The sequence below is a fragment of the Psittacula echo genome (genome assembly GCF_963264785.1).
Source record: "Psittacula echo genome assembly, chromosome: 6".
Taxonomy (NCBI): domain Eukaryota; kingdom Metazoa; phylum Chordata; class Aves; order Psittaciformes; family Psittacidae; genus Psittacula; species Psittacula echo.
The window spans coordinates 41,518,681-41,531,607 of record NC_137743.1 but is presented as its reverse complement, the minus strand read 5'-3'; the positions used below and the strand labels follow the sequence as shown (position 1 = coordinate 41,531,607).

The following is a 12,927-nucleotide window of genomic DNA, read 5'->3' as shown; positions in this document are numbered from 1 at the left end:
TTGTAATGAAAAATTTTAGCCTCCTTCCTAAGGGAAAAGCCAAAACAGAACTTAAACAGAAGCACATTAAAACCTGGATATTTCACAATAGAAAGGCATTACAGTACATTACAGGGGCCATGCTCCCTCAAGAAAATTATAGTTCATATTCATGGCAGGAGCAGAATATTTTCATGAATACTTTTAACTCTTTGCAGCAGAGAGCTCTAAGCCAGTCACACTAACAACTTAAATGTCATAAGAAGGAGGCAGCAACTGTCATCCTTGCCTGCTTACTTACAGTCTGCTAGAGGTACCCAAAACCAAAGGGGAGCAGCTCACAGGCACGCTCACCACTCAGACAAAGTTCAGTGAAGGAACATGATGCCCATGTACATAGAATTCTGCCATTCACATGAAATAGTCTGATGAGGATTAATATGAAATATAGTAGCTTACCTAGGAAGTGTAGGAAAATGAAGAAGCAATTTCAGCTAGAGTTAACTATGCAGATACTACAGTGCTCATATAGCACACAGACATCCTTCTTTTAGGCATTACACATGCAAAGGGCACACATACACAAAACATGAGCTGCAAGATATCACCAAGTATTTCAGAAAAATATTTACTCAAAACAGTGTGAGCATATTCCCTGGCACCAGCCAGCACTGGCAGTTCGACCAGCTCAAGCAGGGGGTAACACATGGCTCACAGATGTTCACACAAATCCGGAACACAAAGTGCTTCGTAACCAAACAGTATAAGGCTTATTGCATCAAACACTTGGAATGCTGCTGGCATGTTTGTTGCACACATCGTGTTCCCAGTCACCCTGAAGGCCAGGAAAAAGCTTTCACAGGTGAAGGTAGAGTGCTTCATTCAGAAATCGCTTTGAAACTATATACCCCAATACTGTAAGTGCTGGCATCCTCTTCGTGAAGGAGACTGACATCAGGTTACGTGATGGAAGTTCAGTCACGGGAAGAGTGGCAGCAAAGAGACGATTAACAGATGCCTTTTAATGGTAAGATACAGACAATGGTCACATCCTTTGGCACACACCTACAAGACACCCACCACTGACTTCCAATATCCAGTGTAAGTAAACACAACGAAGATAAGCACCCCAGCATAAGTGCATGACAATCTTTCACTTAAAACACATGTGGAAGGACAATCTGTGTTACAGAAGTTGGCGTAACAGACTCCCTCTATCACTGGCAGAATTTTCGAGATAAGCAGGCAAGTAAAAAAAGTGTATTAAATTCAGTGATACTGCTACCGAACAGCAACAGCATGACAACAAATACCCAAGAAAGGGAGCATCATCTGCTCTAGAAGTTATTCCCTGGGTCTTTCTTTCATCCTCCATGAGGGATGCTGCATGTTACTGGTTGGTGAACACACATTTTAACATCTTTTGGTTGCCCAAAACTTTTATGTCCTTAAAAAAATTTAATTATTACTGGTAACTTCTAAAGATCAGAGTAATTTATTTTTGTCAAATGTGACTGAAGATTAATGGATACAATCAGAAATAATTTGGCGAAGATATATCAAACACATGAAAAGCAAAATTTGTTGTTAAGTGAAGCAAACATAATAAAAGAGCAAGTTCCATGAATGAACAGCAACAATACACAATTCATTAACCAAATGCCTAGGAATATTTCACACTTCAGAAGTCTACTGATACAATCAGAATATCGGTACAAGGATAAACAAAGATCAACTATAATAATTTCTGTATACTTTACAACTGCATCTTTCACAATACAGCTGAGGCAGAAGTGAAAAGATCCCAAGTTATATTTAATAATACACAGGGTGAAAAAAAAAAAAAGAAAACAACCAAACAAGTACAAACTCAAATCTGGTTGTTTATCCTGCCAATGGTACAGACCTTCCTTCTTTACCTATCTCAAAATGATCACACCTTCTGGACAAGTATTTTCCAAATCAAACTACAAAACACCCATGGTGTTAAACCTTGCCTCTTTATTCTGAGGTGTATATATACAGGCTAAAGAACCTGAAGAATTTTATTACCATCTACTATATTTTACACTGCATTTTTGTTTTTCAATTTCAGTTCAAACCCACAAACAAGATCTAAGAACATAGAAACTAAGGAAATTTGGTTCTCTCTCTCATTGGCTCACTGTCCCGGAAATGACAACCAAGAGAACATGTTCTCAGACAAGTTTTTCTCAAAAAATCTTTTACATAGCTTTTTGAATAAAAATACGTTACTCTGGGGGAATGCAGCATTTTAGTAGAACAGGAGTTGATGCTACAGCCTCAGTACCGATGCATGCTCCTTTCCATATCTGAAGATCTATTTTTCATTAAAAATTGTGAAATGACTTATTCTCTTTGAAAACTGTCAAATCTGATTGAACTTGCTGGCCAATTTCAAAGTTACTGTGTGAGGTGGATGACACAGACAGAGTGGGCATTAGTGTCCTGCTTTTTCAACTCCTGAACAGAGCTTTCCACATTTTCAAGCAACAATACAAACTACAGGGCCCAGTAGACGTGCAGATGTTGCAACAACTGACTGTCGCCACACACATTTTTAACTTCCTTCACAGGTCAGGTAAAAAGCATTAGCTTAAACTCATTTCACCTGGAGCCTTCCCTAAGTTGAAGCTCCATGTAAAGTTAAAATCACTTCTGTTGCTTCTAGTACCAGTTATGCAGCTAATCCCCCAAAAAGGGGAAACTGGAGGACAGATTCCACCTAGACCTTCACGCTGAATGGTGCTAGTATCTTTCACCAAAAATCAAAACTGAATTCTCCAAACCTGTCATGTACTAAGCAGCTACAAAGCATTAGCAGAAGTTGTAGATATCTCATGTTATAAGAAATACAAGCTGGAGAGCCACTGTGCCTCATATAGAAATCACGCTTGGCCCTTTAAAAACAGTTGCTAAAAGCACTGTGCAAGTCTTGCATTCTTTTGGCTGCAAATTTTTTCTTCTACAAACAAGTGAAATGTGAACCCACTAAACAAGGAGCAATAGAGAATGAGAAACCACTCAACAGCACTCAGTATGTTAAATAACTGCATACAAACACCTAGACAATAAAGACCCTGCTGAAAAAAGCAAAACGCAGGTTTTTTTCTTCAAGTTCACTTTAGCTTCTGAGCAAAGACTGTTTATAACCAGGCACTCAGAGTACACTTTCTCTATCTCTGAGTACTTCTGAAAAGCCGATTTGATAAACTTATTTCAAACTGTGTAATCCAAGAATAAGAATACAACTACAATTTCTAGCCTTACCTCTAGTGACTGCATCTAAAGCACAGCCACATCCTGTTGCTCCTCCACCTATAACAAGGACATCAAATTCACTTGTGGTCTGCAGTGCCAAAATTTGTTGCTCTCTTGTGGGAAGATGACTCTTCATTGGAACAGGCACAGCTTCTGCAGCCTGAACATTCACAAAGGTACCCTACAAAGATTAAAACCACACGTGAGAATCTGTATTTTTTCTGTATACACACACACGTACTCATACACAGAACCAAATCACAGCATTTTCTATAACTATAAACATTATAAATATTCCCAGTTGCTTTACCTGTATTTAATAAAAATATTGCATTGAAACATTACAGAGGAACAAACAGTACTAAACCCATAAAGCACTAGCACACCCCAACTTCATCTTGCTTGCCTCAATATAAAGTTGTAGTCAAGGGCTACTACCTATATGAATGTTTCTAGGAATTGTCCTCTGCTATGTCAAGTGTTACAGGATGCTCATGAAGCAGTTTAATAAACAGATGCATGGTTAGGCTTTCAACTCACTACCCAAAAAATACATCAAAGCAAAGGACTTGAAGTTGAATGTACATTTTATATTTCAAAATTGATTAATTGTACAGTGGCATTAATCTAAGATCAAATTTGCTCAGGTTCATGAGACTATGTGGTTTGTTGTGAAATAGTGTTACTAAAACACCAAAGAAACACTGTTTCCGTATCCTTTTTGAAAAGCTTCTAAGCAAAGCAATTTATGTTCTACAGCATGGTAAAATACAACTGTCTTTAAAGTGACAAAACTTAATGTGGCAGTTTCCAGAGAAGTTCAGATTTTACTGCAATGGCTTTGATAATCTCTCTACTCCTCTGCCTGATGCTCCCGGAGCTATTGCTGCTCTCCATTTAGTGATGGTGGCGAGAAAGGCTGCCATGCTTGCTCAGTCAACTAACATGGACTATGGTTTAAATTTTAAGGTTTTTATCAGTTTCTGAAGGCTGTCTTCTGATAACATGAATTTGAAGTGTATTCTGAAAACCTTTACAGTCACAGGAATCCTGAGCCCCATTAATGATCATGTATTTCTTAACCTATGTTATGAGCACCATCACTGGAAACTTATACAAATTCAAGTGACAAAATAGTACTTTCTTACTATCATCTAAACCAATCTCTTTGTCTAATCTCTTTCCATATGCTGCTTACAACATGCAAGCTCTCTCAATTAAGTTTTTATTTCCAAGCATTCCTTAGGGAAGTTGTTCAGTTATTTCTATAACTCTATTGCCTATTGCACGGTTAACAGTGAATTACAATTGCCATAGAACAGCCCCTAAGCCCAGTCCCATCCTGCAAACACACCAGCACAGGCACTGCCTCAGTGCTTTATGGTTGCTTGGCCCACGTTGTGTCTCTAGAGAGACACTCCCAGATCACTGTGGTGACAAAAAACTCTCTGCTAAAATAATCCACCACCTCTAGCTTTTAGGAACTCCAGCCACCTTCCCTGGTATGCGCAATGGGGAGAGAATATACACCTCCCATATGAAAACAGCCTGACTGACAAAAGGTAAGGCAGTCGCTTGCCACCGTCTGCTCACACACACAGCTGAACAGGTCCTGGTAGCAGCTACCCAAGCAATGTAGTTCCTCTTCAGCAACCAATTCACCAGGTGTTACAGAGCTGTGTCAGCAGACCTTGCGAGGAAAGGGTAAAAGTGTCTCTTGCAACACATCCACTGTAAATTAACAGCCAGTCCAGCCATACACAAGAAGCCTGAGTTCAGATTATATGGTGTATGTAACCTAAATATTCTTGTTCAAAATTATTTCCTCATTCTTCAGCAGTATTATGATTGAAACACATTCTTCCTCAATGTTGCTATCACTACTATACAACTGAAAATAAAGTCTAATAATTAGTAGCCACATCTACAGGAAATGCATAATCAAAAGTTAATTAATGTTCAAGTTCATCCTGTAATCATAGATTATATTGACTATAACATAAGTAGCTCTAGTACCATCACTGACTTTTCCACATCATGGTGCTTTCAGTCCCACTGGGGTCCCCTCCAGCCCAGGCAGTCCTGGAGCCCAGCCCAGAAGGTGCCTGGGCACAGGCTCACCTCCAGGTGCGTGAGCAGCCACACCAAGCACTCAACCAGGCTTAGTCCCTGACTACAAATTAGTAACAAAAGGTCTCCTAATTAGAAGCTTGTTTAAACCCACCACAACCCTCAAATAGAGACAGATGCGCTGCCAGCCCCAGGAGTTCAAGAAATTACAAGACACACACAGACAGCAGAGAGGTTGAGTCAAAGCACAGCAGAGGTGAATCTTGATGAGCCTCCCAATTATAGTTTCCCCTCACTCTCACAGGTTTACACTAACATATGGCACCTAGCAAAGATCACTACAAAAAGACACAAAGTTTTGGCCCTTCAAAGAAATTCAGTTTCCATGTTATTCTTCTGACCAATGAATTCGGCACTTTCCCAGCTACTTTTGTCTCCTGCTGTGCTCTCTTCCCAGCCTACTTGTCTCTAGCAGTGGTAAAACCTTTCACATCCTCCAAAATACGGTAGAAACTTGTATATCCTTAAAGTGTAGCACACAAATGCAGTTCCAGAATGCAGTTACCCAGGGAGTGACAGACACGAGGAGGGAGACACTGAGAGGATCCTGCCATTCCTGTCTTCATTCCCTCCTTGGTGGCTGTAACGAAGACCCTCTGGCACCTGTGTGCCTGCAGAGGTTTGCCGTGACCTCTCTGACTGCCTCCAGTGGTGGCTCTGTGCAACCTCCCCCCTCAAAGTGAATTAAGAAAGCAGCACATGAAAGGTTTTTCCCCTTTAATTGCCTGAAAACCACAACAACGCTGCAGCTTTCTGGGTTGCATAGAAAATGCTACTGCCCAGCGTCCTGCATAGTCCAGGTTTTTACCTTGGTAAGCTGTGGCATTACACATGCTTTTTTGTCATTACAAGAGTACAGAGACAGCTGATGCCAATGTCCCAGCTTCCCTAAATATCACCCTGTAACTTGGAGACAACAGTGACAAGGAAGAAATTGGGAAGACCAAAACCACCTGCAGTTTAGCCTTGCATGTGTTTTGGCAGAACAAGTCAGCTACATACTCTCAACTTTCATGAGCTTTAAGAAAGTCAAACTCCCCATCTAAAAATTAGTTTTGTTCTATGTTTTCAGACATGCCACCTTCTGCAAAACAAGTGACCATTTTCAAAGTGTGCAACTTCAGGAAGAGAACACAAGAAAAACAAAATTCAGAGTTCAAGAAGTGCTAGCATCATTTGGTTTTGACTGTAATTTTTGTTTTGATTTTTAAGCACATTATTTACAACAAATGGCTTATAGGAAAGCACAGACCAGAGTCCCAAGCAGCCAGCCACTGGCATGGCAAGAGGATAAAGATTAGTGCTGAAATACAAGCAGTGATTAATGTACTAGGAATTGATACAGATGATTCATCTTGCTGTCAATTAAATGTGAGAGCGAAGAAAAGCTGCATACAGGGATTCCATCTGCAATAACGTGATTAGTTTGGCAGTGAACAAGCATGTTTACTGAAATAAGCAATTGCTGTTTATATCTACAATTTCTCAGGCAAGAGTTCCTTGAATCGTTTTGATTACACCCTTAGCAAGACGAAATTTGGTTTGGCAGTTTGAATTTAATCATAAAGTTATAAAGTGATCTAGTAATCCATAAGCAAGCATTCTTGTTAATTGGCTAATGTAAATCTCCAGGTAGGTTTGCAGAGTCAAATTCATCATCCTTATTCATAAAAAAATGTAATTAAAACCCCCCAAAGCAGGCCCCAATGCATTATCATATTATCACACTCGATTGGATTCACCTTGATGAGCAATTTGTACTGACCACCAATGCATTTACACCCCAGAAGGAGAGCAGGATTGCCTGGTGGGCCTTGTTAGGAAGAGAGGGGGGTCTCTTACACCCCCAAAATAAAGCACTGCTTTTCTCTTAATGATTACAGGGGTGTGGGAGTGGAAAAAGAAAATAAAATTAAAAATCCCTCATCTCCAGTTCGAACTTGGCACATCAAGGAATACCTGTGTTACATCAAGTAGTAGCCTGCTTGGCTTGATGCATCAAAATAAAGTCACAGAAAGCAAGAAAATAGCAATGCAGTCAGCACCTTCAGGAAACAAGAGAAACTGGTCTTTCCTTTTTTTCCATCACCTTTAGCATTAGAAGCCCTGGTGAAATGGCCAGCAAAGGTTGGCTGTGTCACACTTGCCATACAGGTATCTGAATATTGGAGGCCAAATTAATCAATTACGTATACAGCCAGAGATCTCAGAGGGGTCCAGCTCCATTTGAGATGCAGCTCCCTTCAGGAGCTCATGACTGGGTGTTAATGTAGCATACACAGATTTCAACTGTTCCTGTACGGTCTAAGATTAAACCCATTTACAGTGTGAACACTGGAAAAGATGTAAGAGTCTAACTTCTGCTTTACCCAGAAACAGTTCAGGAAGGACTAGTTTTCTCAGACCTCTGCACTAACTGCCATGAAGAGTTCTCCAACTGCCTCCTTTTCTCTGGAAAAGGGTTTTTCTTTTTAATCTAACCAAAAGCCTCCTTGTCAGTTATGCATGTGCCCTCCCACAGCCTAGGTCAGTAAGGCTGCACAGAAAGCTTGACCAGCTTCCTTAAGGGCAATGGTTATTCCATATGAAAGAACCACTGCTGTGTGTTGACTGAAAGAGGTTTTGCTTGAATTAAGCGTCGCTCCTACTTATTCCCTTACTCATAGCATTATTAATTCAGTAAATATCCCAGTGACAAGGTTACTATAAAAGACACTGAAGTGCAATATTCATCTATCAGCTTACGCATTAAATTCAGTAATAGTTGTGTCATGTCACCACATGTTCCCATCCTCCCTTGTTCAGCAGGAACTCCAAAAACCCAGCACAAGGTAAGGGCAAATTACAAAACCCCTTGTATGCCCACATATTACATACATAGATACATATTCTCCCGTTATATCATCTCAACTGCTGTTGCAAAAGCATGCTCCAAAATGTCAGCATACATGTGTGTGAGCAGAAAAATAAGTTGGGGTAAAAATCTTGAAAATCAGAATAGATCCTAATCTACGGAGCCTTTTATTTCCAAGGTGTAAATACTTTATAGCTTTTTATACACAGATAAGGCTAACTATGCCATTCTCCGGTTCTGACTCTCAAATCTAGCAAGAGCAATTTAAATTTCAGCAGCGGAAATCACCAATCCTTATCCCTTTTAGTAGGCAAACCACTTACTAGTATGCCCGACTAACAAGTCCAAATGACCTTTTACCCTTTTTCAAGAGCCAGAACTTCACCATCCTTCAGCATCTCCCTTGGAGTTACCTGGGACAGCCAAATTTCACAGAAACATTAACCACCAGCTGAGTGAACATGGAAAACAAAGACAGACATATCAACTAACCTGTGTGTTCAGGATTATTAGCCTGCCAAGGTCATTATTGCACAACTGGGTGCCCCTAATTCCAAGACTCTAGCCACAGCACAGACATCCAGTCACTGAGTGAAGCAATATGAATGTGGGTAAAAAACCTGAGCATTTTACTTCTGTCTTACTATGTGATGGATTTTGTTCTTGAAATAACAGCTTTTCTACAATGTGTAGCCGACTAGCGCACATCTTGGGGCAATATCCTCTTCTGGCAAAGGAAGACAAGATCTTTGCCCTAGCATATCTTTGATTGGCAGGCATTATTAGAAAGAGGACACTTGGGCTGGGGGACATGCCCACAGCTTAGATATGTCAACACAACAAATGGACTGTCCTCCTTTGTGTCAATCCCTCCAGTTATGTTCCACCTGCTGCCCTATATTAGGTGTTTAAGGCAGCGGCTTTAAGGGATATCACGTGGGAAATGTGCAAGTTAGTACAACATGAAAACAACATGCTGTTCACTTGACAGATCCATTTGCTTACACATATGCTGGAAATTTTCAGATCCTTTGTAGGCTGATCTGATGCAACAGGTTTAGAAACTGAGGGACAAGCAGTTATTTCATTTTGAGACTAAATCCCTTCTGTAAAATTTGGGATTTAATCCATCTCTGGAAATTTACAATGGCCATCCAATCCCTAGAAAAATGGGAATGCCCTGAATTCTGGAGTACTGCATATACGACGAGTGAGCTATCCAGATCAGTTTTCCCTTCCAACACCCCTTTTTAAGCAGTCCTAAAATTTGAAGCTGCCATTTCTGATAGTAATGAAGCAAGACTGTAAAATCCTGTGCTAAAGACTGCAGAGAGTTAGAAGCAGTATTATCAGCTAGGTGCAAGAAATGCAGCCCAACAAGAAGCTCACTTTAAATGCAAAGTTTTATTTTTTGCAATACTATCTGAAGCCATAAGGATCCTGTCTTATCCTCTTTCCAGCTAGGTTCCTCAGACATGACTCATCTCATTTGCTTTACTAATACCTCAGCTGCTGTTACTCCTCCCCATAGAAACAGTCAGAAGCTTTGGAGTATCATTTATTCAGACATAATACACACCTTCATGGAGATCAGTGAAGATTCCCTCTCATTACCCACTACTTTACCTTCAACTAGACCATTAAGATCCACTTCCATTCCTATCTTCAGTTTGCCCAATTTGAATGGCAACTTATAGTAAATGTGTGGTAACTAAAGCAATTTGCAGAGTAACAGCTTGTCTAGATGAAGAGCTGACTGATTATATTTCTAAGGTGAGAAGCAGAAAGCACTACATGAAACAAGCACCTGCTCACCTAGCTGCTCACACTGATACCATCTCAAAGGAAGAAAGAGGTATTTCTTGGGCTTAAGCTTTTTCCAAACCTAGATTGAAGCAAATCAGGCCACAGCTCTGACTACACCTACTTCAATCATTTTACAGAACACTGATTGCAAGTATTTCCGGCCAACTGCAAGATGTCAGCCTCACAGCCCGCATTTAACACAAGAGAAAAAGACATGTTCCCTTATACTCATCTAAGTCTAGATCTGGTTATTTTACAAAACTGTAAATCACAGCACAAATGTGTTAAAACAAGGAGGATTTATTTGCTTTAAGACAAAGTAGTTGTCAATTCACACCAGCTCAGCCTAAAACCTCATGTTCCTCACAACTCATGTTCCTTTTACTGATTTCTCTTTGGCTTCTGCATTGAGAAGCAAGCTAAAAGAGCATGGTGACTCTGAGTCTACTGTGAGAAGACAATACACCAATGAAGTCTGTTTTCTACAACAGCAAGAATCAATAGAGTAGATATCTACTGCACCTCTTCCTGCTATCGCTACCTTAACAGCAAGTCTGCAACATCATCCTTCACTGCTTGGGGAATTTATTCTGCCTGTGCCTTAGCTACCTGGTGTTTTGAGCTTACCAGTATCTGATTGTGCCCACCTAGACAGAAGCTGACACCCACCAAAAGCAACAGGAACCTCACCACTGACTTATGTGGCACAGATCCTATCCTCAAACAGCCTTGACCTTTCTGAACTGAGTAAGAGCTGGCATCATGACTGGTTTAAAGCTGAGATTTACAGAGGTAGTGCTGTTGGTTTCACTTCAAGCTTGCAAGTTTGAAAATACTATCCAAACTCTACTTAGTCCTTACACTTCAGTGGAGGTTTCCACTCCACCCGCATCTACGTAAAATCCTGAGTAGTACATAAAGGTAATTTTTTAAACTAGAAAAACAATTTACAACGATCACACTTTCCCACTGGTTAAAGACCTACAACAGTGAACTACTGTTAATGCTATCCTCCAGATTAGCACCCACCAAACCAAGCTGAGAGCCTCTTGGCATTCCTTTCCAAACAAAACTATCTGTATAAGCCTAACATACGCTCAAACAGATTTTAAGTTTCATATTTTATCAGAAATCATAATTAATACTTACATGTTTGTTTCTATACTGAGAAAATTGAGAGAGGCCAAAAACTGTTGCTATGGCACCTCCGCCAATGAGAGCAGTTCCTTTCACTGCCTTCTGAAATGCCATTTTTTACTGTAAGAGAAAGAGATAAAAATTAATAGGCAGTTTTACCATGTTAGAATCTAGGCTACACAGAATAGATCATTTGTAGAAACTAATGACAATGTCATGACAAGCTGAAATTTAGGGCAGCAGTATATTAATTAGTGATTTTCATTGCAATACTAATAATTTCTAAACAAAGTCTAGACAGAGGCAAGCCAGAGAGCTCTGGTATTTGCTGTGAAAGCTGAAAGACAAAAGTGTATTTAGATACACAAGTAGATAAGAGTACACACACACGATGTAAACTCTAAATACTCATATATGTGACAAGTGCATACAATCCTGTGATAACTGCAGAACAACACCCAAACATCAGCCAGATGGCCACCAAATCTTTACCACAACAGAACAGACGATCTACTTGACAAGACCACCTTTAGCTATCCTCTCCTCCCACAAAACTATTTCTACAATCATATTTGCCTCACAGCACTCCATCTTGCTTTCCAGCCAGGAATTACCATCCCTGTATTTGCTGTATACCAGCAAAGCTTGTCCTACGCAGGAATGGCGGAGAAGCAATGTGCTGCTAGTCAGGAAGTTGGTCCTTCACTGAGAAGCAGCAGAGACAGCAGACAAGATTAAATGGCTTGAAATAAGCACAGAACTTTATCATCCGGCTACAGAGGGTTTAAAACTAGCCCTATGTGGGTCAGGCAAATTCTTAAAAGACCCACTGTTCAGATACTGAATGAAAAATTTGCATGGCACTGACCTGAATCTTAAGCAGGCACAACCTAATCCATCTTCCCAGGACTGCAGCAGCTCACCTCACATTAGAAACAACATACATCAAGTTTGAAAGACCCCTGTCAGCACTTCAAGCCCTCCAGTTATGCAGACATCTTTGTCCAAGCCCCACATTCATCCAGCAGTCTACATTACAAGAGATTTATCACTATTAAGGCTCAAAGCAGAAGGCGGCAAGTGTACAGCCCCATGCCAACACCAGCGGACTTACAACACAACAGCACCAGCCGGGGCCAGGAGCTGGGAGCAGCAGGGGCTCCCATCCCAAGCCAGGCAAGGGGTACGTCCCAGCAGCCTCACCTGAAGCCTGGCTGGGGTCTCATCCCTTGCTTGGGTCCCCCAGGCTGGCCTGCTGCCTTGCTCCAGCACAGTGTAGTGCCTCACAGGACACCTCCTGATCCAAATGCTTCACAGCCCTCCCTCCACATGCTGTTTGTCCTACCCCATACACACACCAGACCACATTGTAAACCATCACTTTCAGCAGTGTACAGCCTTCTTGTCAAGATTTGCAGCACACTATTTACAATTCAGAGTTATTTCTTTGGCCTCATAAGTACAAGTAAACATGAAATACTGTATGTTACTATGCATTTGTACACATTTCATCTTTTTTCTCCCATTAGCTCTTCCAGCTACCATAACTGTTCTTTTTTTTTTTTAAGAAATACCCCAAAGATGTTTAAGACACAAGCCAAACAAGAAAGCTTCATTTTGAAGATGGTAAAGACCTTAACTTCATTCCCTGTGCAACACATTCAGCGTATAGGGAAATTCCATATGTTATTATTACATATAAACATTTGATGTACAGATGTATACATGTGCACTATGCA

General features: G+C 40.6%; 1 protein-coding gene across 4 annotated transcripts in view; it reads right to left on the bottom strand.

Annotated features, from left to right (window-relative positions):
- The window catches only part of GPD2 (glycerol-3-phosphate dehydrogenase 2), a 65,467-nt gene that overhangs the window by 38,542 nt on the left and 13,998 nt on the right, over window positions 1–12,927 (bottom strand). For 3 of the 4 annotated variants that reach the window (XM_080620491.1, XM_080620492.1, XM_080620493.1), the window contains 2 exons: window positions 11,201–11,308; window positions 3,271–3,442 (listed from right to left, as the gene is read on the bottom strand). In XM_080620491.1, coding sequence (XP_080476617.1) covers window positions 3,271–3,442; window positions 11,201–11,302 — 274 coding nt within the window. In that variant the 5' untranslated portion in view covers window positions 11,303–11,308. Of the gene's footprint in view, window positions 1–887; window positions 2,982–3,270; window positions 3,443–11,200; window positions 11,309–12,927 lie in introns of those variants that run through there. The other variant, XM_080620494.1, reaches the window with a different exon arrangement.